Source organism: Erpetoichthys calabaricus, chromosome 12 (assembly GCF_900747795.2).
Source record: "Erpetoichthys calabaricus chromosome 12, fErpCal1.3, whole genome shotgun sequence".
Taxonomy (NCBI): domain Eukaryota; kingdom Metazoa; phylum Chordata; class Cladistia; order Polypteriformes; family Polypteridae; genus Erpetoichthys; species Erpetoichthys calabaricus.
Window position 1 is genome coordinate 158277738 of NC_041405.2, and position 27086 is coordinate 158304823.

General features: G+C 45.5%; 1 protein-coding gene across 5 annotated transcripts; it reads left to right on the forward strand.

Annotated features, from left to right (window-relative positions):
* The first annotated feature begins 2672 nt into the window (after positions 1–2672).
* Positions 2673–26259, forward strand: LOC114662893 (uncharacterized). Of its 5 annotated transcripts, none has more exons than XR_007936475.1 (4): positions 2673–2950; positions 18419–20031; positions 21060–21102; positions 25394–25409. XR_007936475.1 is itself a non-coding variant. In XM_028816612.2 (2 exons), exons 1-2 carry the CDS (start codon positions 2786–2788, stop codon positions 19532–19534), a joined length of 1281 nt encoding a protein of 426 aa, XP_028672445.1. In that variant the 5' UTR covers positions 2673–2785; the 3' UTR covers positions 19535–20949. The 5 variants fall into 5 exon arrangements, 1 of the variants encoding a protein (XP_028672445.1); XR_007936474.1 differs by lacking the exon at positions 25394–25409 and adding an exon at positions 22674–22688; XR_007936472.1 differs by lacking the exon at positions 25394–25409 and adding an exon at positions 21470–21500.
* The last annotated feature ends 827 nt before the right edge of the window (positions 26260–27086 follow it).

Genomic DNA, 27086 nt, shown 5'->3' on the forward strand with positions numbered 1-27086 from the left:
CCATACCCCCTGTGCTTCAGTAGAGCTCATCCACCTGAAGCTAAGCCTGTTCAGGCCCGGCCAGTACTTGGAGGGGAGGCCATCTTGGAAAAGCTTGGATTGCTGCTGGCAGAGGTGTTGGTGAGGCCATTAGGGGTCTGTGTGGGGATCCCAATGTCCCCAGTGCAGTGACAAGGACAATGTAATATGTAAAAATCGGTGCCATCCTTCAGATCTTCTTCTTCTTTGGGCTGCTCCCGTTAGGGGTTGCCACAGCGGATCATCTTCTTCCATATCTTTCTGTTCTCGTCATCTTGTTCTGTCACACCCATCACCTGCATGTCCTCTCTCACCACATCATAAACCTTCGCTTAGTCCTTCCTCTTCTCCTCTTCCCTGGCAGCTCTATCCTTAGCAGCCTTCTCCCAATATACCCAGCATCTCTCCATTGCACATGTCCAAACCAACGCAATCTCGCCTCTCTGACTTTGTCTCCCAACTGTCCCACCTGAGCTGATCCTCTAATGTCCTCATTTCTAATCCTGTCCACCGTCGTCACACCCAATGCAGATTTTAGCATCTTTAACTCTGCCACCTCCAGCTCTGTCTCCTGTGCCACCGTCTCCAGCCCATATAACACAGCTGGTCTCACTACCTTCCTGTAGACCTTCCCTGTCACTCTTGTTGATACCCATCTGTCACAAATCACTCCTGACACTCTTCTCCTCCCATTGCACTCTGCCTGCACTCTTTATAACTTCTCTTCCACAATCCCCATTACTCTGTACTGTTGATCTTAAGTATTTAAACTCATCCACCTTCACCAACTCTACTACCTGCATTCTCACCATTCCACTGACCTCCCTCTCATTCACACACATGTATTCTGTCTTGGTGGTCCTACTGACCTTCATTCCTCTCCTCTCTAGAGCATATCTGCACCTCTCCAGGGTCTCCTCAAACTGCCCTCTACTCTCCCTACAGATCATAATGTGATCAGCAAACATCTCAGACCATGGGGACTCCTGTCTAATCTCATCTGTCAACCTGTCCATCACCATTGCAAATAAGAAAGGGCTCAGAGCCGATCCCTGATGTAATCCCACCTCCGTCATTCCCACCGCAGACCTCACCACAGTCACACTTCCCTCGTACATATCCTGTACAACTCTTACGTACTTCTCTGCCACTCCCGACTTCCTCATACAATACCACACCTCCTCTATCCTCACCCTGTCATTTGCTTTCTCCAGGTCACAAAGACGCAATGCAACCCCTTCTGGCCTTCTCTCTACTTCACCATCAACATCTTCAGAGAAAACATCACATCTGTGGTGCTCTTTCTTGGCATGAAACGTTTACAGGGGAAAGAAAATACAAGTGAGAATCTGCAATCACATGTTGCACTCCATAGTTCAGGCACTCACTACTTCTGGACTGTTTTCAGACTTGAGATTTCCCAAAACGTTTATGCAGATACTTTTCATGCATAATCTAAATAAGCTGGTGGTGGATTTTAGGAGGACCAGGCCCCCTCCTGGACTCCGTGATCATCAGAGGTGAATGTGTGCAGATGGTGCAGACCTATAAATACCTGGGAGTGCAGCTGGATGATAAATTAGACTGGACTGCCAATACTGATGCTCTGTGCAAGAAAGGACAGAGACGATTATACTTCCTTAGAAGACTGGCGAACTTCAACATCTGCAATAAGATGCTGCAGATGTTCTATCAGACGGTTGTGGCGAGCGCCCTCTTCTACTTGGTGGTGTGCTGGGGAGGCAGCATAAAGATGAGGGACGCCTCACGCCTGGACAAAGTGGTGATGAAGGCAGGCTCTATTGTAGGCACGGAGCTGGACAGTTTGACATCCATGGCAGAGCGACGGGCGCTGAGCAGACTCCTGTCAATCATGGAGAATCCACTGCATCCACTAAACAGGATCATCTCCAGACAGAGGAGCAGCTTCAGCGACAGACTGCTGTCACCGTCCTGCTCCACTGACAGACTGAGGAGATCATTCCTCCCCCAAACTATGCAACTCTTCAGTTCCTCAGACCATCACTGACCCACCACCAAACCAGTCACGCTGAACGATGGGTCCAAAGATTTCATCCCGATACCTAATGGCAGTCAAGGTGCCCACCGTTGTCTAGCCTGTAGAGGTCTGTGTGTCCCTCCATAGATAACTATATTTTATCTTTGTAAATAATCTGTGCCGTTATCGTTGCATTGTATTTTCTGTAACCACAGATCCGCGATTAAAAAGCTCCGCTGAACGGCCAGTCGGACCCCCACGTTCTCCTCCGTTATCTCCCACCGCTTCCCACTCTGCAATACCAAACTGTTTTGCGTTGGATTTGTCAATTCGTTTTACAATTGTAAACATTCAAATCCCAAATGAGAAAGAAGCGCGCGAACCTCCAGTCGCACTGGCGCCGAAAACAAATGCCAACTGTGGGCGTGGTCCAGCTCACATTTCATCCAATGATTGGCTAAGCAAGTGCCAATCAAGCAGAGTGAGGCAAAAAGAAAATGTAAAAATAGTTCGGATCGATGCAGAAAATCTTTAGGTACTGAGATGCAAATTATATGTAAATACTATCTATGAAAAGTAGGACCTATATAAAAAAAAACAAATACGGTATATTACGCGCCTACCCTGTGAACTTGGAAGTTGTTATTACGTCATCGCAGTGTTTATCAACTTCCAGGTTGAAGCCCGTTCTATTCGCTAGTGACCGTATAGTGAATGAAACTATAAGCAGTTTTTTTTTTTAAATTATTATTATTATTATTTATTAAGATGGCTGGGGAAGAGGCTTTGCGCCCTTTGATGTTTCTTCTACTTTATATGCTGATGAAGAGAAGAACCGACATAAATAACGCCAACGTCCAGAGACGCAATGAAATCCAGAGGAGAGTGCGGCACCGGCAGTACTTTTTCCAGCGACAGAGACGAATGCTTATGGTACACAGCTGATTGATTAGTTTTTTTTTTTCTTTCCTGATTGTCGATAACGGGGTGGTCTTTGACACGTACGATTCGCGCAGATCAAGGCGAAAACTAAACCTTAACGGCCCCCTCGTTGGCTTCTCCTGCCGAGTTGATCGCAGGTGTCCGCTGCTTGACTTGTTTTTATTGTCGGTGTGTGTGTGTGTGTGTCCGTTACTCTGTTACTGTGACGTTAACGCTTGTTTTAGACGTTCGGGATCATATACTGGTTTTCCTCTTTCAACAATCTTCTAAATCACAAAAGCTACGAGTGTGTTTGCAAAAGGAGCGGGGCCGCCGGCGTTGCTGCCGCGCCTCTGCTCTAGGAGGCTGTGTGGAGTTTTAAATCAAATTAAATTGTATTTGTCACATACAATCATACACACAGTATAATATGAGGGGAGATGTTCAGTTGCTACTCTTCAAGATGATGTGCATTAAAGAATAATATAAAGAGACGATAAACAATAATACACAACTTCATAAATTATCTATAAAAGTCATTGCGTTAGATAAAACAGGAGAGAAGAGAATAGGTGAGATTTGGCTTTTTACAGAAGCTCATTACATAAATAAATACATACATACATAAAGGAGCAGATCGATAAGTATATACGTACTATGGTCTAAACCATGGATTCAGATTTTCATTCTAACCCTTTTTTTAAATGAGTGCCCCGTTTGTGTTGCTAATTAACTTCTTGTGAATTCATTTTAATCGACTTCTCTTTTAAGATTTGTTCCTCTGAATTGCTTCATTTCTTTCCTTAAATGGCAACCAAACAGAAATGAAATGTGAAGTGAGGGAGCCAAGAGAAGACGGCAATCCTCCGAATACCGGTCCCAAATTATTTAACAACTGTTTTCCTATCGTGTGGACAATACTACACTGAAAGCCGCGAAAAAATATTTATTGCAAGACAATAAGATGTATTTCCAATATTTTGTATTAATTCCAGCACAACAGCTGCAACGTCTCTTAGTGGTAAAAGTAGTTATTATAATTCACTATGGTGTCCCAGCTGGTCAGACCCTCAAACAACATCACATGCTTCGACTTCACGTCATACAGCCAGAAGTACATCATCATTATTATCTTGTCAGATGTCATGATGCAACCGATATTTTTAAATAAGTAAGCTGGTTATAATTAACCTTATTGCTCCCGCTCCTAAATATTGTCCACTCGATAGGAAAACAGTTGTTAAATAATTTGGGACCAGTATTCGGAGGATTGCCGAGAAGACCAACTAAGTCCAGGCCTCAAACTCCAACCAGCTGCTTAATGAGGTACCGATTCTTGTCGTTAATTAAACCCATTCTTAAATTCCATGGCTTGTTGTTGCTGCTCTCGTGGTGCATTAGCAGACATGATTTTCTTTTTTCAAAGTGCTGCCCTGTTAAAATGTTTTGAGGACCTGAGCTGATCGACATTCCTGAGACCTTCACCTTTCTTTCTTTTCAGTTGTTGTGTGATGGACACCAGTTGTTTTGGCACATTTTGTATCTCATTATTGTCCATCCATCCATTTTCCAACCCGCTGAATCTGAACACAGGGTCACGGGGGTCTGCTGGAGCCAATCCCAGCCAACACAGGGCACAAGGCAGGAACCAATCCCGGGCAGGGTGCCAACCCACCGCAGGACACACACAAACACACCCACACACCAAGCACACACTAGGGCCAATTTAGAATCACCAATCCACCTAACCTGCATGTCTTTGGACTGTGGGAGGAAACCCACGCAGACACGGGGAGAACATGCAAACTCCACACAGGGAGGACCCGGGAAGCGAACCCAGGTCCCCAGGTCTCCCAACTGCGCCACCGTGCCGCCATCTCATTATTGTTTGACTGCTAATTAAGGACAAAGAAACAATTAAGGGGCCTGAGTCTCGAAGAGTAAGTCAATTAAAATGAATTCAAAAGAAGTTTAATTAGCAGTAAAAACTCTTTGTGGGCTGAATATTTTTTCCAAGACACACAGTTTTTTGTAAAGCACCTAAAACAAGGGTCTCCCACATAAATCACCCTAAAATATCAGTTGCTGGGTGCTGTGGCTGGCAGTTCATAGTCTCTTGTGGCTCGAGACGCTTGTGGGGTGGCATGACGGCTGGCAGGAACATGTGGCAGGCTGTCTTTGTGTGATGGGGACAGGGAGGCGACTCGGTCACAGCGCGACTCAATCTAGTTTGTACCTCGTGTCCCTATGAGTGGCGGTCTTCATCTACACAAACGTGATTAGCTGGGGATCAATCACCTAATGCCGGTACCTCACTTTCATTTTTTTGAATCTCCATATCCAGATCACTTGCGTCAGAATCGAAGTCCGACAGGTCAGAGTCCAGTTCAGCGATAATGTACAAAAAACATTGTCCACGGAGTAGTTTGCTTTGTCCGTTCGCTTCGATTTCTCATCGGACGTTGATGGCATTCTTATTGTTGTTTGCTCTTCACTACTCCTGCAAGTGCAGGGAATCTCGGTCAAACCAATGAAGCTAATTTTCTTTCCAGCAAAGAGAGTCGAACTAAAACATAACGGCGGGCTTTGTCACCGTTTGCAGTTGCTTACTGCTCTCCTCTCCTCCCTGCTGACAAATGTCGACATCTGCCCTGAAAGAGTTAAGTAAAGGGTTAGAATGAAAACCTGCAGCCACGGTGGTCCTCTAGGACCAGACTTGGCAACCCCTGGTCTAAACCGGTGGTCTCCAGCTCCAGTCCTGGAGAGCTACTGTGGCTGCAGGTTTTCATTCTAACCCTTTACTTAATGAGTGACCAGATTTTGCTGCTAATTAGCTCTTTGCCTTAATTTTAATTGATGCATGACTTAAGGCTCAGGCCCCTTAGTTATTTCTTTTTCCTTAATTAGCAGCCAGACAATACTAAGTCACAAAATGAACCAACACATAAACGATAACCCGCATCCATCACACAATAACTGAAAATAAAGAAAGGTGAAGGACTCAGTGATGTTGATCTGCTCAGGTCCACAAATATTTTGACCGCACTCATCAAAAAGAACAGTTTTGGAAATGTCTGCCATGGCAGAATAAATGCCACGGAATTAAATAACGGGTTTAATTAGCAACGAGAATTGGCTTCAAATTAAGAAATTGAATGAAGGTTGGTGTTTTAGGCCCCAACTTAGCTGGTTGTCTGTTGGCTCACTTCACATCAAATTTATGTTTGGGTGCCGTTTAAGGAAAAAAGAATCGATTCAGCGGTCAGAGTCTCAAGAAAAGTCAATTAAAAATAAAGGGAAAGAGTGAATTAGCAGCAAAAACTGGTCACTAATTAAGAAAAGAGTTAGAATGAAAAGCTGCAGCCACTGGGGCCCTAAAGGACTGGAGTTGGAGACCCCTGAGATAAACTCACACCACAGTGCTGAAAAGGAAGAAAATGAAAAAGAAAGAAAATGTCTGACATGGCTGCTCTAATGAGGCGCTATACAGGCGTGTTGCTGTTAGTATGAAGGTTTCTCTACACATTTCAGAATAAATTAATTAGATGAAAGTCCTCCGTGTTGGTATGTCGGAGAGAGGATGTGCAGCTTTGTTCATAATGGCACTCAGTTTTGTCTTCATTCTCTCCTCCTCTAAGACGTCCAGAGTGTGTCCTCATAACCGAGTCTGCTCTTTTCATTGGCTTGTTCATTTGGTGGGCCTCTCTTGAAGTGATGTCAACAGCCCAGCACACCACACACTGGCCATCACAGCATTCTAGAAGATGTGAAAGATGTCGTCACTACTGACATTAAAGGAACGTAGAAAAAAAAGAGAGTCTTCTCCTCTGACCTTTCTTGTATCGTTCTTCTGCAGTACGAGGCCAGTCCAAAATGTTATTGATGTGGAGGACCCCGAAATACTTGTAGCAGTGGTCCACATCCACTCCCTATTTAGTGGCCGGTCATAATGGCACTTTGTGGGGGGGAAAAAAGTCAATCATCATTTTCTTGGTGTTGCAGATGGTTCTCAAAGCTGTCCCCCTGACTCCTCTCCCCTTCTCAATCAGTCAGTCAGTCATTGTCCAACCCGCTATATCCTAACTACAGGGTCACAGGGGTCTGCTGGAGCCAATCCCAGCCAGCACAGGGCACAAGGCAGGAACAAATCCTGGGCAGGGCACCCGTCCACCACAGGGCACACACTAGGGACAATTTAGGATCGCCAATGCATCTAACCTGCATGTGTTTGGACTGTGGGAGGAAACCCACGCAGAAACGGGGAGAACATGCAAACTCCACGCAGGGAGGACCCGGGAGGTGAACCCAGGTCTCCTTACTGCGAGGCAGCAGTGCTACCCACTGCACCACCATGCCGCCTAGGAAAAAGTCACTTATAGTAATGTCCGGTGATCCTTGGGGCGGGGGGGGGGGGCACTTGAGAAACACTTGGTCATTTTGTCCAGCGCGACCAAGCGATCTGTTTGGCAGGTGCTCATTGAGAAAATTACGGACAGCAAGATGCCAGTGCGGTGGTGCCCCATCTTGTTGAAAAAGGTAGTCACCTACCTCAGTAAGTTGTGGAAAAGAAGAAATGTTTTGAGTTGATGTATTTGCTGTCATCTTATTTATAAACATATTCCAATTAGTTTTGATTTTGTAACCATTTAAAATCAAGGAGTGTTTTTGTGGGCAACCTGTATAATAACTTCATAATACGTTGCAATTGAACGTAGGGCGGCACGGTGGCGCAGTGGGTAGCGCTGCTGCCTCGCAGTTAGGAGACCCGGGTTTGCATGTTCTCCCCGTGTCTGCGTGGGTTTCCTCCCACAGTCTAAAGACATGCAGGTGAGGTGCATTGGCGATCCAAAATTGTCCCTAGTGTGTGCTTGGTGTGTGTGTGCCCTGCGGTGGGCTGGCGCTCTGCCCGGGGTTTGTTTCCTGCCTTGCGCCCTGTGCTGGCTGGGATTGGCTCCAGCAGACCCCTGTGACCCTGTAGTTAGGATATAGCGGGTTGAATAGCGGATGGATGGATGGTTATCTGCCTTTACTGTCCAGTCCTGGAACATCATAACTAAAACGTGGGACGTGCTGGACGAAAACAGTTTTCAGATTTGGAGTCAGCAAGTGAAACCTGTTAAAGTAAAGGTGAATGATTCCCAGTAGCAAAATGCTTGTTGACCAGTGATTTTGCTACTAATTAACTTCTTTTGAATTTGTTTTAATTGACTTGCTATTGAAGACCCTGACCCAATAATTGCTTCTTTTTCCTTAATTAGCAGCCAAACAATAGTGAGATGGCAGCACGGTGGCACAGTGGTAGCACTGCTGCCTCGCAGTAAGTAGACCCGGGTTCGCTTCCCAGGTCCTCCCTGTGTGGAGTTTGCATGTTCTCCCCGTGTCTGCGTGGGTTTCCTCCCACAGTCCACAGACATGCAGGTTAGGTGCATTGGCGATCCTAAATTGTCCCTAGTGTGTGTGCATGTGTCAGGAATGGTGATGTCATGGTGGCCCTGCCTCCTGGGGGTCCCCCCACAAAACACAAGGGTTAATAATAATAATACTTTTTATTGATCTGCGGTGGGCTAGCGCCCTGCCCGGGGTTTGTTACCTGCCTTGTGCCCTGTACTGGCTGGGATTGGCTCCCGTAGACCCTGTAGTTAGGATATAGCGGGTTGGATAATGGATAGATGGATGAATGTATGAATTTCTATAATATTCCAATTTCTTTAAATTTCTCTTTTTTTTTATCCCAATAAATGTTATGAATTCGTTAAAACACTTCTGTTTTCCTTTGTCATGCCGTCCGTTTAGTACACAAGTACCAAATAATGCATAGCATATCGGAGGTCTTTGTAAACCCCCACCAGCTGAATTGAATTGGTATTTTCTGACTGTTTCTTGTCCCTCTCACTCCAGATTAATCTCAGTTAGTGACCTGCCTTGCCGTAGGTAAGCCATGGAGGGCTCACAGTTTCAAACCGGGCCTTCACGTGCTCAGTGGTATGTGCAGAGCCACACGTTTAGAACAGGGGGTGGCCAAATCCGGGCCTGGAGGGCCACAGTGGCTGCAGGTTTTCATTCTCACCCTTTTCTTAATCGGTGACCAGTTTTCACTGCTACTTAACTTCTTTTCCCTTCATTTTAATGGCCCTGTTTTTAAGGATTCCGTCCTCTGAATTGACTCGTTTCTTCATTAAATGGCAGCCAAACAGAAAGGAGATGTGGAACGAGCCGACAGATGAGCAGCTAAACTGGAACATCACTCCAGCCACCATAAAAAAAACTCCCACTGGTTCCATTCCATCTAAACTAGTGTGGTGCCGATGTGTCACCTGTCGCATGGCTACACTTGGGTCCTAATCTGTTTTTTACTATTATATTGTATTGAGGATGACTTGTGTTCTGTTCTGTGTATTGTGTTTTATTGACCTCCCCTTCGTTTTGACTCCCACTGCACACCCAACCTACCTGGAAAGGGGTCTCTTCCCAAGGTTTCTTCCATTTTTTCCCTTTATTTGAGAGTTTTTCCTTATCTTCTTAGAGAGTAAAGGCTGGGGGGCTGTCAAGAGGGAGGGCATGTTAAAGCCCATTGTGGCACTTCTTTTGTGATTTTGGGCTCTACAACAAATAAATTGTATTGTATTGTATGTCATGTGGTAGGTGCAGCAGTGCACTGTGTCAGCGTGTGCTCATAACCTCTGTGTGATTTCTGAAGGACTGGAAAATGTCAAATATCATCCCATTATATAAAAAGGGTGACAGGGCAGATCAAGCAACTATAGGCCAGTAAGCTTAACATGCATCACAGGGAAATTAATGGAAGGAATTATTAAGGATAAGATTGAGCAACACCTGGCAAGGACAGCAGTTATTAGGAACAGTCAGCGTGGGGTCAGAAGAGGGAGGTCGTGTTTTACTAACAGGCTGGAATTCTATGAGGAGGCAACAAAAGGAGATGACCAGAGTGGAGCAGATGAGATTATTGATGAGGACTTTCAGAAAACATTTGATGAGGTGCCACATGAGAGGGTGGGCATCAAACTAAAAGAAGTGGCAGTTCAAGGTGTGGGTGGCTCAGACACAGAAAGAAGAGGGTGATGAGAGTGGGAGGGACCTCATCAGAACTGGCCGATGTTAAGAGTGGTGACCAGCAGGGGGCAGTGCGGGGGCTGCTGCTATTTTTAATATCTATAAATGATTTAGATAGGAATATAAGGAACAAGCTGGTTAAGTCTGTAGATGATACCAAGATAGGTGGATTAGCAGATAATTTTTAATCCGTTATATCATCACAGAAGGACTTGGATAGCAGACAGGCTTGGGCAGATCTGTGGCAGATGAAATTTAATGTCAGTTAATGTAAAGAATTACACATAGGAAGTAAAAATGTTAGGTTTGAATACACAATGAGAAGTCTGAAAATCGAGAGTCCACCTTATGAGAAGGATTTAGGAGTCATAGTGGACTCTAAGCTATCGACTGCCAGACAGTGTTCTGAAGCCATTAAGAAGGCTAACAGAATGTCAGGTTATATAGCGCCTTGATGTGTGGAGTACAAGTCACAGGAGGTTCTGCTCAAGCTTTATAACACACTGGTGAGGCCTCATCTGGAGTCCTGTGTGCAGTTTGGGTCTCCAGGCTACAAAAAGGACATAGCAGCACTAGAGAAGGTCCAGAGAAGAGCAACTGGGCTGATTCAGGGCTACAGGGGATGAGTTATGAGGAAAGATTAAAAGAGCTGAGCCTTAAGGAGATGAAGAGGAGACCTGAGTGAAGTGTTTAAAATGATGAAGGGAATTAGTCCAGAGGATCGAGACGGTGACTTTAAAATGAGTTCATCAAGAACACGGGGACACAGTTGGAAACTTGTGAAGGGTAAATTTGAGACAAACATTAGGAAGTTTTTCTTTACACAAAGAACGATCGGAATAAGCGACCAAGTAGTGTGGTTGACAGTAAGACTTTAGGGACTTTCAAAACTCGACTTGATGTTTTTTTGGAAGCAGTAAGTGGAGAGGACTGGCGAGCTTTGTTAGGGTGAATGGCCTGTTCTCATCTAGACTGTTCTAATGTGTGTGTGTGCTCACCCTGTGATGGACTGGTGCCCTGTCCAGGGTTTGTTCCTGCCTTGCCCCTTATGCTAGCTGGGATGGTCTCCGGCACTCCCCCCACACCCCCGTGACCCTGGTCAGGATTAAGGGGGTTAGAAACAGATCGGACCCATTGCGCTGATGACGCTTTACTAATCCTCCTCCTTTACTGCTGCTCTGTGAGTGTCATTAACCCCACAAGAGGCCTTCATTAAGGTTTTATTATATAAGAGTGAATAATGCATTTGTGCCGTAACCTAAGCTAAAGTGTTACCCTGTTTGGTATTAGAAATCAATCACTGAATTATTTCTGCTAAACAGAAAATTATTAAGTATTTAATGACCAGTAATGGCGCACCTCACGATAACGTGCAGTGAATCCACTTGACTTGTGCGTTCCTAGTTCTTTCTCTGTACGTTTTATCATTTCTTTGCTCAGAGTTTGATACGCTTGTTCCTTCCTGATCAGCTCTTCTTCTCTCCACCCTAGCGGCCTGCTTCTTCTCTTCTTCCATCAGCATCTTTTCTCCTTAAAACTGATTACGTCAGTGTTTGTGCTGCAATTATTTAGTATGTTTTCTTTAATTTTTTCACTTAAGCTGGCTCTTAAGTCTTTAATCTGCCTCAAGAATGATTTAAGATATGAAGAGGGAGGGGAAGTGACGACGAAGGTGGTAGGGATGAGAACGCATGCGCCACACAGCCACCCTGCACCGAGAGTTGACTCTACAGTAAAATAAAATGAAAATAAAAAGAGGAATGACCTTGGAGGTCAATCATCACCCTGAAAGCAGACAGTAGACGTCACGTAGTATATGTGTACTAAATTTCAGGTCAATCGGTCAAACGGTTTACAAGCTACGGGTGAGTTAAAATCCTGGACAGACAAACGGACAGCCACGGTAGTGTATTATATAAGAAGATTATTATTATTATTTATTATTAAGGAAGTATAAGGGGGATGTGCAGGACTGCAGTAACTACAGGGGATAAAATTGATGAGCCACAGCATGAAGTTATGGGAAAGAGTAGCGGAAGCTCAGTTAAGAAGTGAGGTGATGATTAGTGAGCAGCAGGATGGTTTCATGCCAAGAAACAGCACCACAGGTCTGATGTTTGCTCTGAGGATGTTGATGGAGAAGTAGGGAGAAGGCCAGAAGGAGTTGCATTGTGTCTTTGTGGACTTGGAGAAAGCAGATGACAGGGGGCCTCGAGAGGAGCTGTGGTATTGTATGAGGAAGTGGGGAGTGGCAGAGAGGTACGTGAGAGTTGTACAGTATATGTACGAGGGAAGTGTGACTGTGGTGTGGTCTGTGGTAGGAGTGACGGAGGTGGGATTACATCAGGGATCGGCTCTGAGTCCTTTCTTATTTGCAATGGTGATGGACAGGTTGACAGACAAGATTAGACAGGAGTCCTCGTGGACTCTGATGTTTGCTGATGACATTGTGATCTGTAGCGAGAGTAGGGAGCAGGTTGAGGAGACCCTGGAGAGGTGGAGATATGAGAGGAGAGGAATGAAGGTCAGTAGGACCACCAAGACAGAATACATGTGTGTGAATGAGAGGGAGATCAGTGGAATGGTGAGGATGAGGGGAGTAGAGTTGGCGAAGGTGGATGAGTTTAAATACTTGGGATCAACAGTACAGAGTAATGGGGATTGTGGAAGAGAAGTGAAAAAGAGAGTGCAGGCAGTGTGGAGTGGGTGGAGAAGAGTGTCAGGAGTGATTTGTGACAGACGGGTATCAGCAAGAGTGAAAGGGAAGGTCTACAGGACGGTAGTGAGACCAGCTATGTTATATGGACTGGAGACGGTGGCTTTGACCAGAAAGCAGGAGACAGAGCTGGAGGTGACAGAGTTAAAGATGCTAAGATTTGCACTGGGTGTGACGAGGATGGACAGGATTAGAAATGAGGACATCAGAGGGTCAGCTCAAGTTGGACGGTTGGGAGACAAAGTCAGAGAGGCGAGATTGCGTTGGTTTGGACATGTGCAGAGGAAAGGTGAGGGGTATAATGAGAGAAGGGTACTAAGGATAGAGCTGCCAGGCAAGAGGAAAAGAGGAAGGCCTAAGAGAAGGTTTATGGATGTGGTGAGAGAGGACATGCAGGTGATGGGGGTGACAGAGCAAGATGACGAGGACAGGAAAATATGGCAGAAGATGATCTGCTGTGGTGACCCCTAACGGAAGCAGCCAAAAGAATAAGATTATTATTTTTAAAGGGGTCTTTAGAGACATTTGGGTCACATAACACTGGTTGCCAACCAGGATCCCAAGCTGATTTGTCAAGTGGTGGGTGCAACAATGTGCTGTACCAGTGCATGTGCCCCAACCTGACCTGATATTTATGAGTTTGTCACATATCCCAGCATGCAATGACTGCTTGAAGTCTGCCATTCACAGACATCATCATGTGCCGAGGGTCTTCTCCGGTACGCCTTCTCCTCCAGGTGGCATCCATGGAACCCAACAAGGCAGCCCAATAAAACTGGGGGCATCCAGACAGGGGCGTGCCAGAAGGGATGCATGCCATCTTAGTGTATGGGGGAACGACATGAGCTTGGGAAGCAATCTGCCACTGTCCATTATTTCTTCTGGAGTCCCAGCCAGGTAAGGGATTTCCATTCCTTGCTAGCTAGGACCCTCTGTGCCAGTCACCCTCCATGCCAGCTTCCTGGCTGAGATACAGAATGCTGTGCTTTTCCATCACCATCCACTAAATTGGCTTCACAACAAGGCAAAGAAATGGTGTCCATCCTGTCTGTCCATGACAGATATACACTCTGTACATCTGTATATCTCTATCTATCTATTGTGTGTGTGTATATATATATATATATATATATATATATATATATATATATATATATATATATATATATATACACACAGTGCAACCGGAAAGTATTCCCAGCGCATCACTTTTTCCACATTTTGTTATGTTACAGCCTTATTTCAAAATGGATTAAATTCATTTTTTTCCTCAGAATTCTACACACAACACCCCATAATGACAACGTGAAAAAAGTTTACTTGAGGTTTTTGAAAATTTATTAAAAATAAAAAATTGAGAAATCCCATGTACATAAGTATTCACAGCCTTTGCCATGAAGCTCCAAATTGAGCTCAGGTGCATTCTGTTTCCCCTGATCATCCTTGAGATGTTTCTGCAGCTTCATTGGAGTCCACCTGTGGTAAATTCAGTTGACTGGACATGATTTGGAAAGGCACACACCTGCCTATAGAAGGTCCCACAGTTGACAGTTCATGTCAGAGCACAAACCAAGCATGAAGTCAAAGGAATTGTCTGTAGACCTCCGAGACAGGATTGTCTCGAGGCACAAATCTGGGGAAGGTTACAGAAAAATGTCTGCTGCTTTGAAGGTCCCAATGAGCACAGTGGCCTCCATCATCCGTAAGTGGAAGAACTTCAAAACCACCAGGACTCTTCCTAGAGCTGGCCGGCCATCTAAACTGAGCGATCGGGGGAGAAGGGCCTTAGTCAGGGAAGTGACCAAGAACCCGATGGTCACTCTGTCAGAGCTCCAGAGGTCCTCTGTGACGAGAGGAGAACCTTCCAGAAGGACAACCATCTCTGCAGCAATCCAACAATCAGGCCTGTATGGTAAAGTGGCCAGATGGAAGCCACTTCTTAGTAAAAGGCACATGGCAGCCCGCCTGGAGTTTGCCAAAAGGCACCTGAAGGACTCTCAGACCATGAGAAAGAAAATTCTCTGGTCTGATGAGACAAAGATTGAACTCTTTGGTGTGAATGCCAGGCGTCACGTTTGGAGGAAACCAGGCACCGCTCATCACCAGGCCAATACCATCTCTACAGTAAAGCATGGTGGTGGCAGCATCATGTTGTGGAGAACTGGGAGACTAGTTAGGATAAAGGGAAAGATGACTGCAGCAATGTACAGAGACAGCCTGGATGAAAACCTGCTCCAGAGCGCTTCTTGACCTCAGACTGGGGCGACGGTTCATCTTTCAGCAGGACAACGACCCTAAGCACACAGCCAAGATATCAAAGGAGTGGCTTCAGGACAACTCTGTGAATGTCCTTGAGTGGCCCAGCCAGAGCCCAGACTTGAATCTGATTGAACATCTCTGGAGAGATCTTAAAATGGCTGTGCACCGACGCTTCCCATCCAACCTGATGGAGCTTGAGAGGTGCTGCAAAGAAGAATGGGCGAAACCGGCCAAGGATAGGTGTGCCAAGCTTGTGGCATCATATTCAACAAGACTTGAGGCCGTAATTGCTGCCAAAGGGGCATCGACAAAGTATTAAGCAAAGGCTGTGAATACTTATGGACATGGGATTTCTCAGTTTTTTTTGTTTTTAATAAATTTGCAAAAACCTCAAGTAAACTTTTATCACGTTGTCATTATGGGGTGTTGTGTGTAGAATTCTGAGGAAAAAAATGAATTTAATCCATTTTGAAATAAGGCTGTAACATAACAAAATGTGGAAAAAGTGATGCGCTGGGAATACTTTCTGGATGCACTGTATATCCTAGCACCGATGCATTTGTAAAGAAGGAAGTTGTGATATGTCAGCTTACTGCAGCCTGTCTTATGACAGACGCCTGTATGAATAACCTACCGTTATAGCAAAACAGCTTTTAACACTTAATAGCTTGCAAGTAGTTAAATTCTCTTTCATGCCGTCTATGAGGGGTTGAATTGTAAGTCATCAGTGCAGACCTTAGCATCAACACTTGCAGTGCACCACCTGTTGGAATGTATGTTGTAGTGCAGGGGTCGGCTACCTTTCAGCAGAGTCATGCCAAACCTGTGTTACAATGTTCGCGTGGCGACATAATTCTACCAATTTTTTTTATATATATATTGCATCAAAAATGGTCCAGTTATAATGGGCATACTTTTGAAGCCCATTATAACCGGATCTTATATTATTGGTCATTCAATATTTTAAAATACATAGGATCATATGTGTAAAGAATGTTTTGTTAAATTTTAATTTTCAAAAAACACATTGATTAAAAATTGTATTACAAATTATAAATTACATTTTTTTTTCAATACAAAATACATAGTTTGAATAAGAAAATGTTATCAAGGATTCTAATATGAGTAATCATTCTTTATTATTAATCAGAGCTATTAATCAATTAATGTGAACCTTGCACCTGTAGCTCTTTGCTCAATATCAGGGGTGTAATTGATCATTTTTAGCTTCATGCAGGCTTCTGAATGTTCAGGCGTTGGACAACTTCTTTTAATGCTTTACTTTTCTCATCAGAGTTTTTAAACGTGGACTGGTATTTAGTTTGATAATGTCGTCTTTGTACACTTGATGTACGACACGCTGCACTTTCACAGTATAATGCACACCTTGTACAATGTCATATTCATTCATCCAAGAATCTTGAAAAGAGCGAAACATCATGTTTCATTTTAGGGCAGTGTATTACTTAATAATAACGAGAGGTTTGTTTGAATGTACCACGGCCTGCACTGAACACGTTTTCCAATTACATGCGAGTCGCATACACAAAACATAGGTCAGGGCGCGAATGTGTGTGCTGTAATTAAAATATCATTTTCTACTATATTTCAATTCAATCAGGGTGCCATTGAAAATCATTTTGCATGCCGTGCCGTGGGTTGTAGTATTTTTAGTAATAAAATGCACTGCATTTTCCATTCCACCATAGGGGGCATTCCAAACATGGCTAGTAATAAAATGCATGACTACAAATATATGTTTTGTGCCATCTGTTGGAATGACAAATGCAATGCACTTTACAGTATTAATATAAATCAGGGGTGGTTAATATCAATTCTGGAGGGCCACAGTGGCTGTAGGTTTTTGTTCCAGCCTAGTTTCTTAATGAGCAGTCAATTATTGCTAATGAAACACTTTTTGCTCAAGTGACATTTTGATGCTTCATTTTAGTGGTCTCGCTTGTTAAGATTCCCCACCCTTAATTGCTTATTTCAGTCTTAATCAGCTGCCTTCCCGACTTTGCCCAGCCCTGCTATAACTGTTTGTGATGCGCCATCTGTTTTGAATGAAAAATACAATGCATTTTTTTTACTACAATTGTTTGTGATGTGCCATCTATTGGAATGACAAACACAATGTACTTTATTACTACAAGTTTTTGTGATGTGCCATCTGTTGAAATGGCAAATGCAATACATTTTTTTACTTTGTGATGTGCCATCTGTTGGAATGACAAATGCAATGCACTTTATTAGTACAAGTGTTTGTGATGTGCCATCTGTTGGAATGACAAATGCAATGCACTTTATTAGTATAAGTGTTTGTGATGTGCCATCTGTTAAAAAGAAAAATGCAATGCATTGTTTACTACCAGTGTTTGTGATGTGCCGTCTGTTGGAATGACAAATGCAATGCACTTTACAGTATTAATATAAATCAGGGGTGGTTAATATCAATTCTGGAGAGCCACAGTGGCTGTAGGTTTTTGTTCCAGCCTAGTTTCTTAATGAGCAGTCAATTATTGCTAATGAAACACTTTTTGCTTAAGTGACATTTTGATGCTTCATTTTAGTGGTCTCGCGTGTTAAGATTCCCCACCCTTAATTGCTTATTTCAGTCTTAAATCAGCTGCCTTCCCTGACTTTGCCCAGCCCTGCTATAAATGTTTGTGATGCGCCATCTGTTGTAATGAAAAATACAATGCATTTTTTTTACTGCAATTGTTTGTGATGTGCCATCTATTGGAATGACAAACACAATGCACTTTATTTCTACAACGTTTCTGATGTGCCATCTGTTGGAAAGGAAACTGCAATGCATTTTTTAGTTTGTGATGTGCCATCTGTTGGAAAGAAAAATGTAATGCATTTTTTACTACAAGTGTTTCTGATGTGCCATCTGTTGGAATGACAAACAGTGCATTTTATTACTACTGTATAAGTGTTTTCTGATGTGGCATCTGTTGGAACGATAAATTAAAATGCAAGTTTGTGGTGCACCATCTGTTGGAAAGAAAAATGCAGTGCCTTTTACGACTAAAGATTTTTGTGATTCTGTTGGGATGACAGAGATAGCAACCAGATGGACACCCAGACTCTTGTCCTTTTATTAAGCAGAAGGTATGAAAAGGGGGTCAAAAACCTTTTCACAGCTCTGTAGATTGACATTCCTGAGTGTGTCTCACAGTGGACAGGCATGTCGCCCGGGGTGGCCGGACGGTTCTGGAGCTCACAGCCCCATATTTGGAGAAGCTCGTGTGTATAATGAATGACGATACGATGAGATTGTCAATATGTTTGATGACGACGGCCTTCATTAGTGATCTGCGGTTCCTCTAACTTCCCGGTGCAGGTTGTTAACCTCTTAACTGAGTGTCCCTGGGGTGTCCTTAATTGTAAATGTCGTCTTTTTTTTTTTTTTTTTTTTTTTTTAGATGCTGATTGCCCGCAGCAGCCGCTGCACCTGTTGCTTCCGGACCAGGGCCTGGACCAACATCCAGAGCACAGACTGGTGGGAGAGAGTGGTGATGAACGAGTTCCAACCCCGGGACTGGCTGGAGAAGTTCCGCATGTCCAAGGACACCTTCTTCTTTATCTGCAACAAGCTGAAGCCCAAACTCGCCCGGCAGGACACTCACTTCCGCCTCGCCCTGCCCCTGGAGAAGCGCGTGGCCGTGGCCCTGTGGCGGCTGGCCACCAACGTCGAGTACCGCACCATCAGCGTCCTGTTCGGGGTGGGTCGCTCGACGGTGTGCAAGTGCGTGCGGGATGTGTGCCACGCCATCGTGTCCCTCTTGAAGCCTCTGTACCTGCAGCAGCCCAACGAGCACGAGCTGGAGGACATGGTGCGCCTCTTCAACACCCGCTGGGGTTTCCCTCACTGCGTGGGAGCCATCGATAGTCTGCACATCTCCATCATCGCCCCGCCGCAGTACACGGTCGACTACTGGAACAACAAGTGCTGGCATTCCGTGGTGCTCCAGGGGGTCGTCAACGGCTTGGGCCAGTTCTGGGACGTCTGTGCCGGCTTCCCAGGTAGCACCGAGGATGTCACCATCCTGCAGAACTCTACCCTCTGGGGCACCGCCACGGAGGGCGGCCTCTTTCCGGACCCGCCCAAGGAGTTTACGGGCAAGCCTCTCAAGTACGTCCTCCTGGGCGATGCGGCCTATCCCCTTCAAAGCTGGCTGCTCAAGCCCTACCCAGAGTCCAAAGACCTGACGGCCAGGCAGCTGAAGTTCAACTACAGGCTGAACCGAGCCCGCAGCGTCATCGAGAACGCCTTCCTGCGCCTCAAGGCCCGCTGGCAGTGCCTGCACAAACGCAACGACTGCAGTCTGGACCTAGTGCCCACCATGATCCTTGCCTGCTGCATCCTCCACAACGTGTGTGAGGTGCACAGCGACTCGTTCAATGAGGACTGGCTGGAGGCCATCAACCAGCCCGACTTCCCGCAGCCCTCGGACATCGTGCCGACGGCCCTGGACGACCCGGAGGGCGAGGCGGTGCGCTCTCTCCTCTGCGACTATTTTGAGCGTCAGCAGGAGTGAAGTGAGGGGTGGGGGGCTCATCCCTCTCTGCCTTGGGGGCATCTGAGGACCCCCTGCTAAAACGGACGAGAATGTGAACGACGATTGAAATGGAGGACAGACCCCAAACCACTACGTTCTCAGAGTCTGGACTTTTCCTGTTCCGGTTGAGTGTTGTCTTGGACAAACGCTGCCCCCTGGTGGTCAGTGCTGTTAATTGATGATGTTATGAAGGGGGTGAGCGCTCCCGTTTACTCCGCAGGATGCCAGGTCAACGCACTCTTCTCTTTTTACATGGTAACAGAAAAGAAAAGACCCAATTCTGCTAACACGCCTTTGTATTGTTGGCACATATGCTCTGTTTTTTAGTTTCAACCCTAATGTGGCGGCAGGCTTAACAAGGCAATGCCACCGCGGGCACCCACGTGTATATATAGACTGCTGATCTGCTGGATGCCCATTCCACGTGCTAAGAAGAGACCCCCGGACTTGAGCTCCATGGCTAACCCAGTGTCCAAGTCAATTGTAAAGCCATCCTGACTGTGGGCATCAAGGAGGGAGGCCAATGAGTGGGCATAGCAAAAGCTGGCATCGGATTTTGGCGTCATTGTTAGTTGAAATATTCCTGAGCCTGGGCACAAACTGAATGGATGGATTTGCATTGTTGGCACATAAGAACTTTTTATTTATTCAGTTCCAGCCTAATGTGGTGTGGGGCTTAGCAAGGGCGACGCCACAGTGGGCACCTACATGTATACACTGCCGATCTGCTGGATACCCCATTCAGCTGCAAGGAAGAGACCCCCAGACTTGACCTTCATGGTGTCCAAGTCAATCGTAAAGCCATCCTGACTGTGGGCATCAAGGAGGGAGGCCAATGAGTGGGCATTGCAAAAGCTGGCATCAGATTTTGGCGTCATTGTTAGTTGAATTATTCCTGAGCCTGGGTACAAACTGAATGGATGGATTTGCATTGTTGGCACATAAAAATTTTTTATTTATTCAGTTCCAGCCTAATGTGGTGTGGGGCTTAGCAAGGGCGATGCCACAGTGGGCACCTACATGTATACACTGCCGATCTGCTGGATGCCCCATTCAGCTGCAAGGAAGAGACCCCCAGACTTGATCTTGATGGCTTCATGGTGTCCAAGTCAATCGTAAAGCCATCCTGACTGAGGGCATTGGGGAGACCAGTGACTGGGCTTAAGGAAAGCCATGGCAGTAGAATGGCATCAGATTTTAGTGTCATAGTTATTTGTAAGCTGAATGCCGCTACCACGTGAATTGAAAGAAAGTATTTGCATTGTTGACACCTGCGGTCTTTTTATTTATTGTTTCCGTTTGTCAGTTCCATCCTAATGTGGCGCGGAACATAGCAAGGGCAATGCCACAATGGGCACCTACATATATATATATATATACACACACATATAAATATACTGTAGATATAGACTGCTGAGGTGCTGGATGCCCCTTTCACTTACAGGGGAACCCCTCCCCACCTACCCACCCAGACTTCAGCTGCATGGCTTCTCATTGTCCAAAGGGCAATCGTAAAGCCACCCTGACTGCGGGCATTGAAGAGGCCAGTGAGTGGGCATAGCAGAAGCTAGTATGGGGATGGTAGAATGGCATCGAATTTTAGCGTCACTGTTATTTGAATTATTCCTGAGCCTGGGCACAAACTGAATTCTGCTACCACATGAACTCAAGGAATGGATTTGCATTGTTGGCACATTGGGTCAAATATCAATCATTTTTTTTATTGTTCTTGTTTTTCAGTTCCAACCCAATGTGGTGTGGGGCATCACAAGAGCAACTCCACAGTGGGCCCCCAAACGTTAAGTTTGCTGATCTGCTGGATGACCCAGTCAGCTTACAAGGAAGACTTGACCTTGATGGCTTCATGGTGTCCAAGTTAATTATAAAGCCATTCTGATTGTGGGCATTGGAAAGGCCAGTGAGTGGGCATAGCAAAAGCTGGTATGGGAACAGTAGAATGGCATCAGATTTTAGCGTCACTGTTATTTTAATCATTCCTGAATGCTGCTAACACAGATTTGCATTGTTGGCACATAACAGTCTTTTTATTTATTGAGTTAAAAACTGGGGCGGCACGGTGGCACAGTGGGTAGCGCTGCTACCTTGCAGTTAGGAGACCCGAGTTCACTTCCCGGGTCCACCTTGCGTGGAGTTTGCATGTTCTCCCCGTGTCTGCGTGGGTTTCCTCCCACAGTCCAAAGACATGCAGGTTAGGTGCATTGGCGATTCTAAATTGTCCCTGGTGTGTGCTTGGTGTGTGGGTGTGTGGCACCCTGCCCTGCCCAGGGTTTGTTTTCTGCCTTGCACCCTGTGTTGGCTGGGATTGGCTCCAGCAGACCCCAGTGACCCTGTAGTTAGGATGTAGTGGGTTGAATGATGGATGGATGGATGGAGTTAAAAACCTAATGTGGTGTGGGGCATCACAAGGGCAGTGCCACAGTGGACAACTACGTATATAAATTGCTAATCTTCTGGATGCCCCCTTTTACTAAAAGGTGAAAGACCTACAGACTTGAGCTGCATTGGCTCCACAGTGTCTTAAGTTAATTATAAAGTCATCCTGATGGTGGGCATTGAGGGGGCCAGTGAGTGGGCATAGCAAGAGCTGGTGTAGGGATTGTAGAATGGCATCAGATTTTAGTGTCATTGTTAGTTGAATTATTCCTGAGCCTGGGCACAAATTGATTGCTGCTAACGCATTAACTCAAAAAAATGGATTTGCATTGCTGGCACATACCGCCTTTTTATTTATTGTTTCCGTTTTTCAATTCCAACCAAACGTGGCCCGAGGCTTAGCCAGGTAATGCCACAGTGGGCACCTATGTATACATCCATTATCCAACCCGCTATAACCTAACTACAGGGTCACGGGGGGTCTGCTGGAACCAATCCCAGCCAACACAGGGCACAAGGCAGGAACAAACCCCGGGCAGGGCGCCAGCCCACCACAGGGCACATTGCAATGGCAGTGCCACAGTGGACGACTACGTATATAAATTGCTAATCTTCTGGATGCCCCCTTTTACTTACAGGTGAAAGACCCAAAGACTTGAGATGCATTGGCTCCACAGTATCTTAGGTTATTTATAAAGCCATCTTGATGGTGGGCATTGAGGAGGCCAGTGAGTGGGCAGAGCAAGAGCTGGTGTAGGGATTGTAGAATGGCATCAGATTTTAGTGCCATTGTTAGTTGAATTATTCCTGAGCCTGGGCACAAACTGATTGCTGCTAACACATGAACTCAAAAGAATGGATTTGCATTGCTGGCACATACCGCCTTTTTATTTATTGTTTCCGTTTTTCAATTCCAACCAAACGTGGCCCGAGGCTTAGCCAGGTAATGCCACAGTGGGCACCTACGTATACAGTGGTTTTTAAAAGTATTTGACCCTCTAGACAAGGTTTAAATTTCCTGTAATATTTTTCTTTGAATGCGGTGGGCTGGTGCCCTGCTCGGGGTTTGTTTCCTGCCTTGTGCCCTGTGTTGGCTGGGATTGGCTCCAGCAGACCCCGTGACCTTGTGTTCGGATTCAGCGGGTTGGATAATGGATGGATGGATGTTTTGGAGCTCCGCAGGTAATGAATTCCAGAGCTTGGGAGCAGAACGGCTGAAAGCTCTGCTCCCCATGGTGGTTAGACGGGTGGGAGGGACGGTCAGATGGGTGGAGGAAGAGGATCTTAGGTTACGGGATGGAATGGCAACATGAAGAAGGTCAGACAGATATGGAGGGGTGAGGTTATGGATGGCCTTAAATGTTAATAGCAGAATCTTAAAATAAATACGAAACTTGATCGGGAGCCAATGAAGCTGCTGCAAGACCGGAGTGATATGGTGAATAGATGAGGTTCGAGTGATGATACGTGCTGCAGAATTCTGGACTAGCTGAAATTTATGAAGAGATTTATTAGGGCTGCGGTGGGTTGGCACCCTGCCCAGGATTGGTTCCTGTCTTGTGCCCTGTGTTGGCTGGGATTGGCTCCAGCAGACCCCCGTGACCCTGTGTTCGGATTCAGCGGGTTGGACAATGGATGGATGGATTTATTAGGGAGACCAAAGAGGAGTGAATTGCAGTAGTCCAGCCGAGAAGTGACAAGACTGTGAACAAGAATGGCAGTGGTATGAGGAGTGAGGGAGGGGCGAATGCGATTAATATTACGTAGGTGGAAGTAAGCAACAGTATTCATTATTTAAACGAAATTACCGATTTATCTGTAAAATGTAACATACATAATGTAATGCTTTTCATCATGAACGTGATATCAATTATAAATCTAAGGATTCTAAATGTACAGAGAGCTGGAATATCAGACATTTAATGTGCGCAGTGTGGTGATCCACTGCTGTCAGGACCAGAGGAAGCCCTAGAAAAACAGACAGCATGTGAGACTTTTAAAACGTATCGTGTCATTACGTTGAGGAATATGCAACGCTTGAATATAAAAGCACCACGAATACATCTGTATGTCGGTAATTTGCTTCACCACATCGAACCATTTATCAAACATCGAAGCGCGCACACCGATCTCGTAGGATCCGCAAAGCAGCTTTCTGTCACGTGTCGATAGTAAACGGAGACTCTGACGTCACATTCCAACTTTTAGCACACTGCGCCCCCCGACTTTTTGCTGGTACTGCAACTCGCGCGCGCGCGTCCGCGTTAATTTCTGAGGACCTGCTCAGAGGACGCAACAAATGAACGCTGGGGACGCGTGGCAGGCCATGATGCGGGCACGTCCGCGTTGTGAACGTAAAGTATAAACTCGCCTTATAAGGTGACTCTCTGCAGCTGGAGTGGATGTGCACAAGACTACAATATCAAAGGTATGAGAGGGGGCTGCATGGCAGAGTTGCCGAAAAAAAAGACACCACTAAAAAAAAAATGTCATCTGAAAGCTCGATTTAGAATTTGCTAACAGACATCTTGACAAGAGTCCTGCACTTGGGTCTGATGAGACCAAAATTGAACTTTTTGGCCTCAGCACAAAGGCGTTTTGTCTGTCTGGCGGATAGAAGCGACTGCCAATGATCCAGCAAACACCATACCTACCATAAAGCGTGGTTGGGTGGGGGTCATCATGCTTTGGCAGGCACTGGGTCCCTTTTCCGTATTGAAGGAAGAATGGATAGTAAGAAGTAGATCCAGATTTTGGAAGAAAACCTTCAAAATGTCAGCCATGAAATTGGGACTCGGACGACGCTACCACTTTCAGGAGGACAATGACCCGAAACACTGTGCAGAAGTAACCAAAGCAGGGTTTGACAAAAAGAAGATCCAGGTTTATAGCCAGAGTCCGAATCTGAATCCAATTTGAAAACTTGTGGCGTGATCTCAAGATTGCACAAACGAAAGTCTTCAAACTTTGCCCAGTTCGAGCAGTTCTGCAAGGAAGAATGGGGGGGAAATGGCCTCCATCCAGGTGTGCTAAGCTTGTAGATGGCTATCCAAAGTGATTGGCACTGCTGCCATGTATTGACTGGGTGTCATGTGAAGGGGTCCATTACTTTTTCAACAGCATTTTTCACAACATGATTGTCAATTTGTATTTGTTTAGTTCACCGAGCTCTAAATGTATCAAAATATGGACACAGAGAAATAAAAGTTCACTGTGATACTCTGCATGTGTGATTTTTATAGGCTGTAATGATGTAAGATAGAAATACGGTGGCTTTCCAGCTGGGGTCGAATACTTTTTCAACCCACAGTATATACTAGAAAACTTCTGATCTACTGGATGCCCCCTTTACTTGTGGAGGTTAAAGACCCCCAGATGTCACCTTGATGGCTTCACAGTTTCCAAGTTAATTATAAAGCCACCCTAACTGTGGGCGCAGGAGAGGCCAGTGAGTGGGCATAGGAAAAGCTCGTACAGGGACGGTAGAATGGCATCAGCTTTTAGCCTTGGTCGTTATTTGAATTATCCCCGAGTCTTGTCACAAACTGATTGCTGCTAACAGATGAATTGAAAGAATGGATTTGCATTGTAGGCACATACTTTTGTTTTTTACGTGTTTCTGTTTTTCAGTTCCATCCTAATGCAGTGTGGGACTTAGCAAGGAAATGCCACAGTGGGCACCGACATACAGTGTATAGATTGCTGGATGCCCCCTTCACTAACAGGTGGAAAACCCCTCAGACTTGAGCTGCATGGCTTAACAGTGTCCCAAGTCATTGTGACTGTGGGAACTTTGGTGGACAGTGGGTGGGCATAGCAAAAGCTGGTAGCAGGATGGCAGAGTGGCGTCTCCTTTTAGTGTTCTTGTTATTCCCGAGTCTTGTCATAAAACGAATGCTACTAAGGCGTGGAGGAAAACAATGGATTTTTATGTATTGTTTCTTGTTTTTCCGTAACCATGTGACCCTGGGTTTAATAAGGCAATGCCACAGTGGGCACCGATGTACAGTGTATAGATTGCTGATCTGCTGGATGCCCTCTTCACTAACAAGTGGGAAACACCCCAGACTCGAGCACCATGGCTCCATAGTGTCCCAAGTCAACTTTAAAGCCATTGTGACTGCAGGCACTTTGGAGGCCAGTGGATGGGCATAGCAGAAGCTGGTATCGGGCCGGTAGAATGGCATCCGATTTTAGCGACATAGTTAAGTTGAATTATTCCTGAGCCTGGGCACAAACCGATTGCTGCTAACGCATGAACTCAAAAGTATGGATTTCCATTGCTGGCACATACTGCCTTTTTATTTATTGTCTGTTTTTCAGTTCCAACCAAACTTGGCGCAAGGCTTAGCAAGGTAACGGTACAGTGGGCACCTACGTTTTCTATATACTAGAAAACTGCTGATCTACTGGATGCCCCCTTTACTTATAGAGGTGAAAGACCCCCAGACTTGAGCTGCATGGCTTCACAGTTTCCAAGTTAATTACAGTGGGTGAGTACATCCCTGACATTTTGGTAAATATTTTATTACAGTGATCCCTCGCTATATCGCGCTTCGCCTTTCGCGGCTTCACTCTATCGCGGATTTTATATGTAAGCATATTTAAATATATATCGCGGATTTTTTGCTGGTTCGCGGATTTCTGAGGACAATGGGTCTTTTAATTTCTGGTACATGCTTCCTCAGTTGGTTTGCCCAGTTGATTTCATACAAGGGACACTATTGGCAGATGGCTGAGAAGCTACCCAGCTTACTTTTCTCTTTCTCTCTCTCTTGCGCTGACTTTCTCTGATCCTGACGTAGGGGGTGTGAGCACGGGGGCTGTTTGCACACCTAGACGATACGGACGCTCGTCTAAAAATGCTGAAAGATTATCTTCACGTTGCTATCTTCTGTGCAGCTGCTTCCTGAAGCGACATGCTGCACAGTGCTTCGCATACTTAAAAGCTCGAAGGGCACGTATTGATTTTTCACTGTTTTGTTTCTCTCTCTCTCTCTCTCTTTCTCTGCTCCTGACGGAGGGGGTGTGAGCTGCCGCCTTCAACAGCTTTGTGCCGCGGTGCTTCGCATACTTAAAAGCCAAACAGCCCTATTGATTTGTTTGCTTTCCTCTGTCTTTCTGACAGACTCTGCTC

Bases quoted from the DNA above. Each gene is read 5' to 3' on its own strand.
- LOC114662893 (XM_028816612.2), top strand. From the start codon at position 2,786: ATGGCTGGGGAAGAGGCTTTGCGCCCTTTGATGTTTCTTCTACTTTAT. The intron at 2,951-18,418 runs GTACACAGCTGA...TTTTTTTTTTAG, and splicing joins GACAGAGACGAATGCTTATG to ATGCTGATTGCCCGCAGCAG.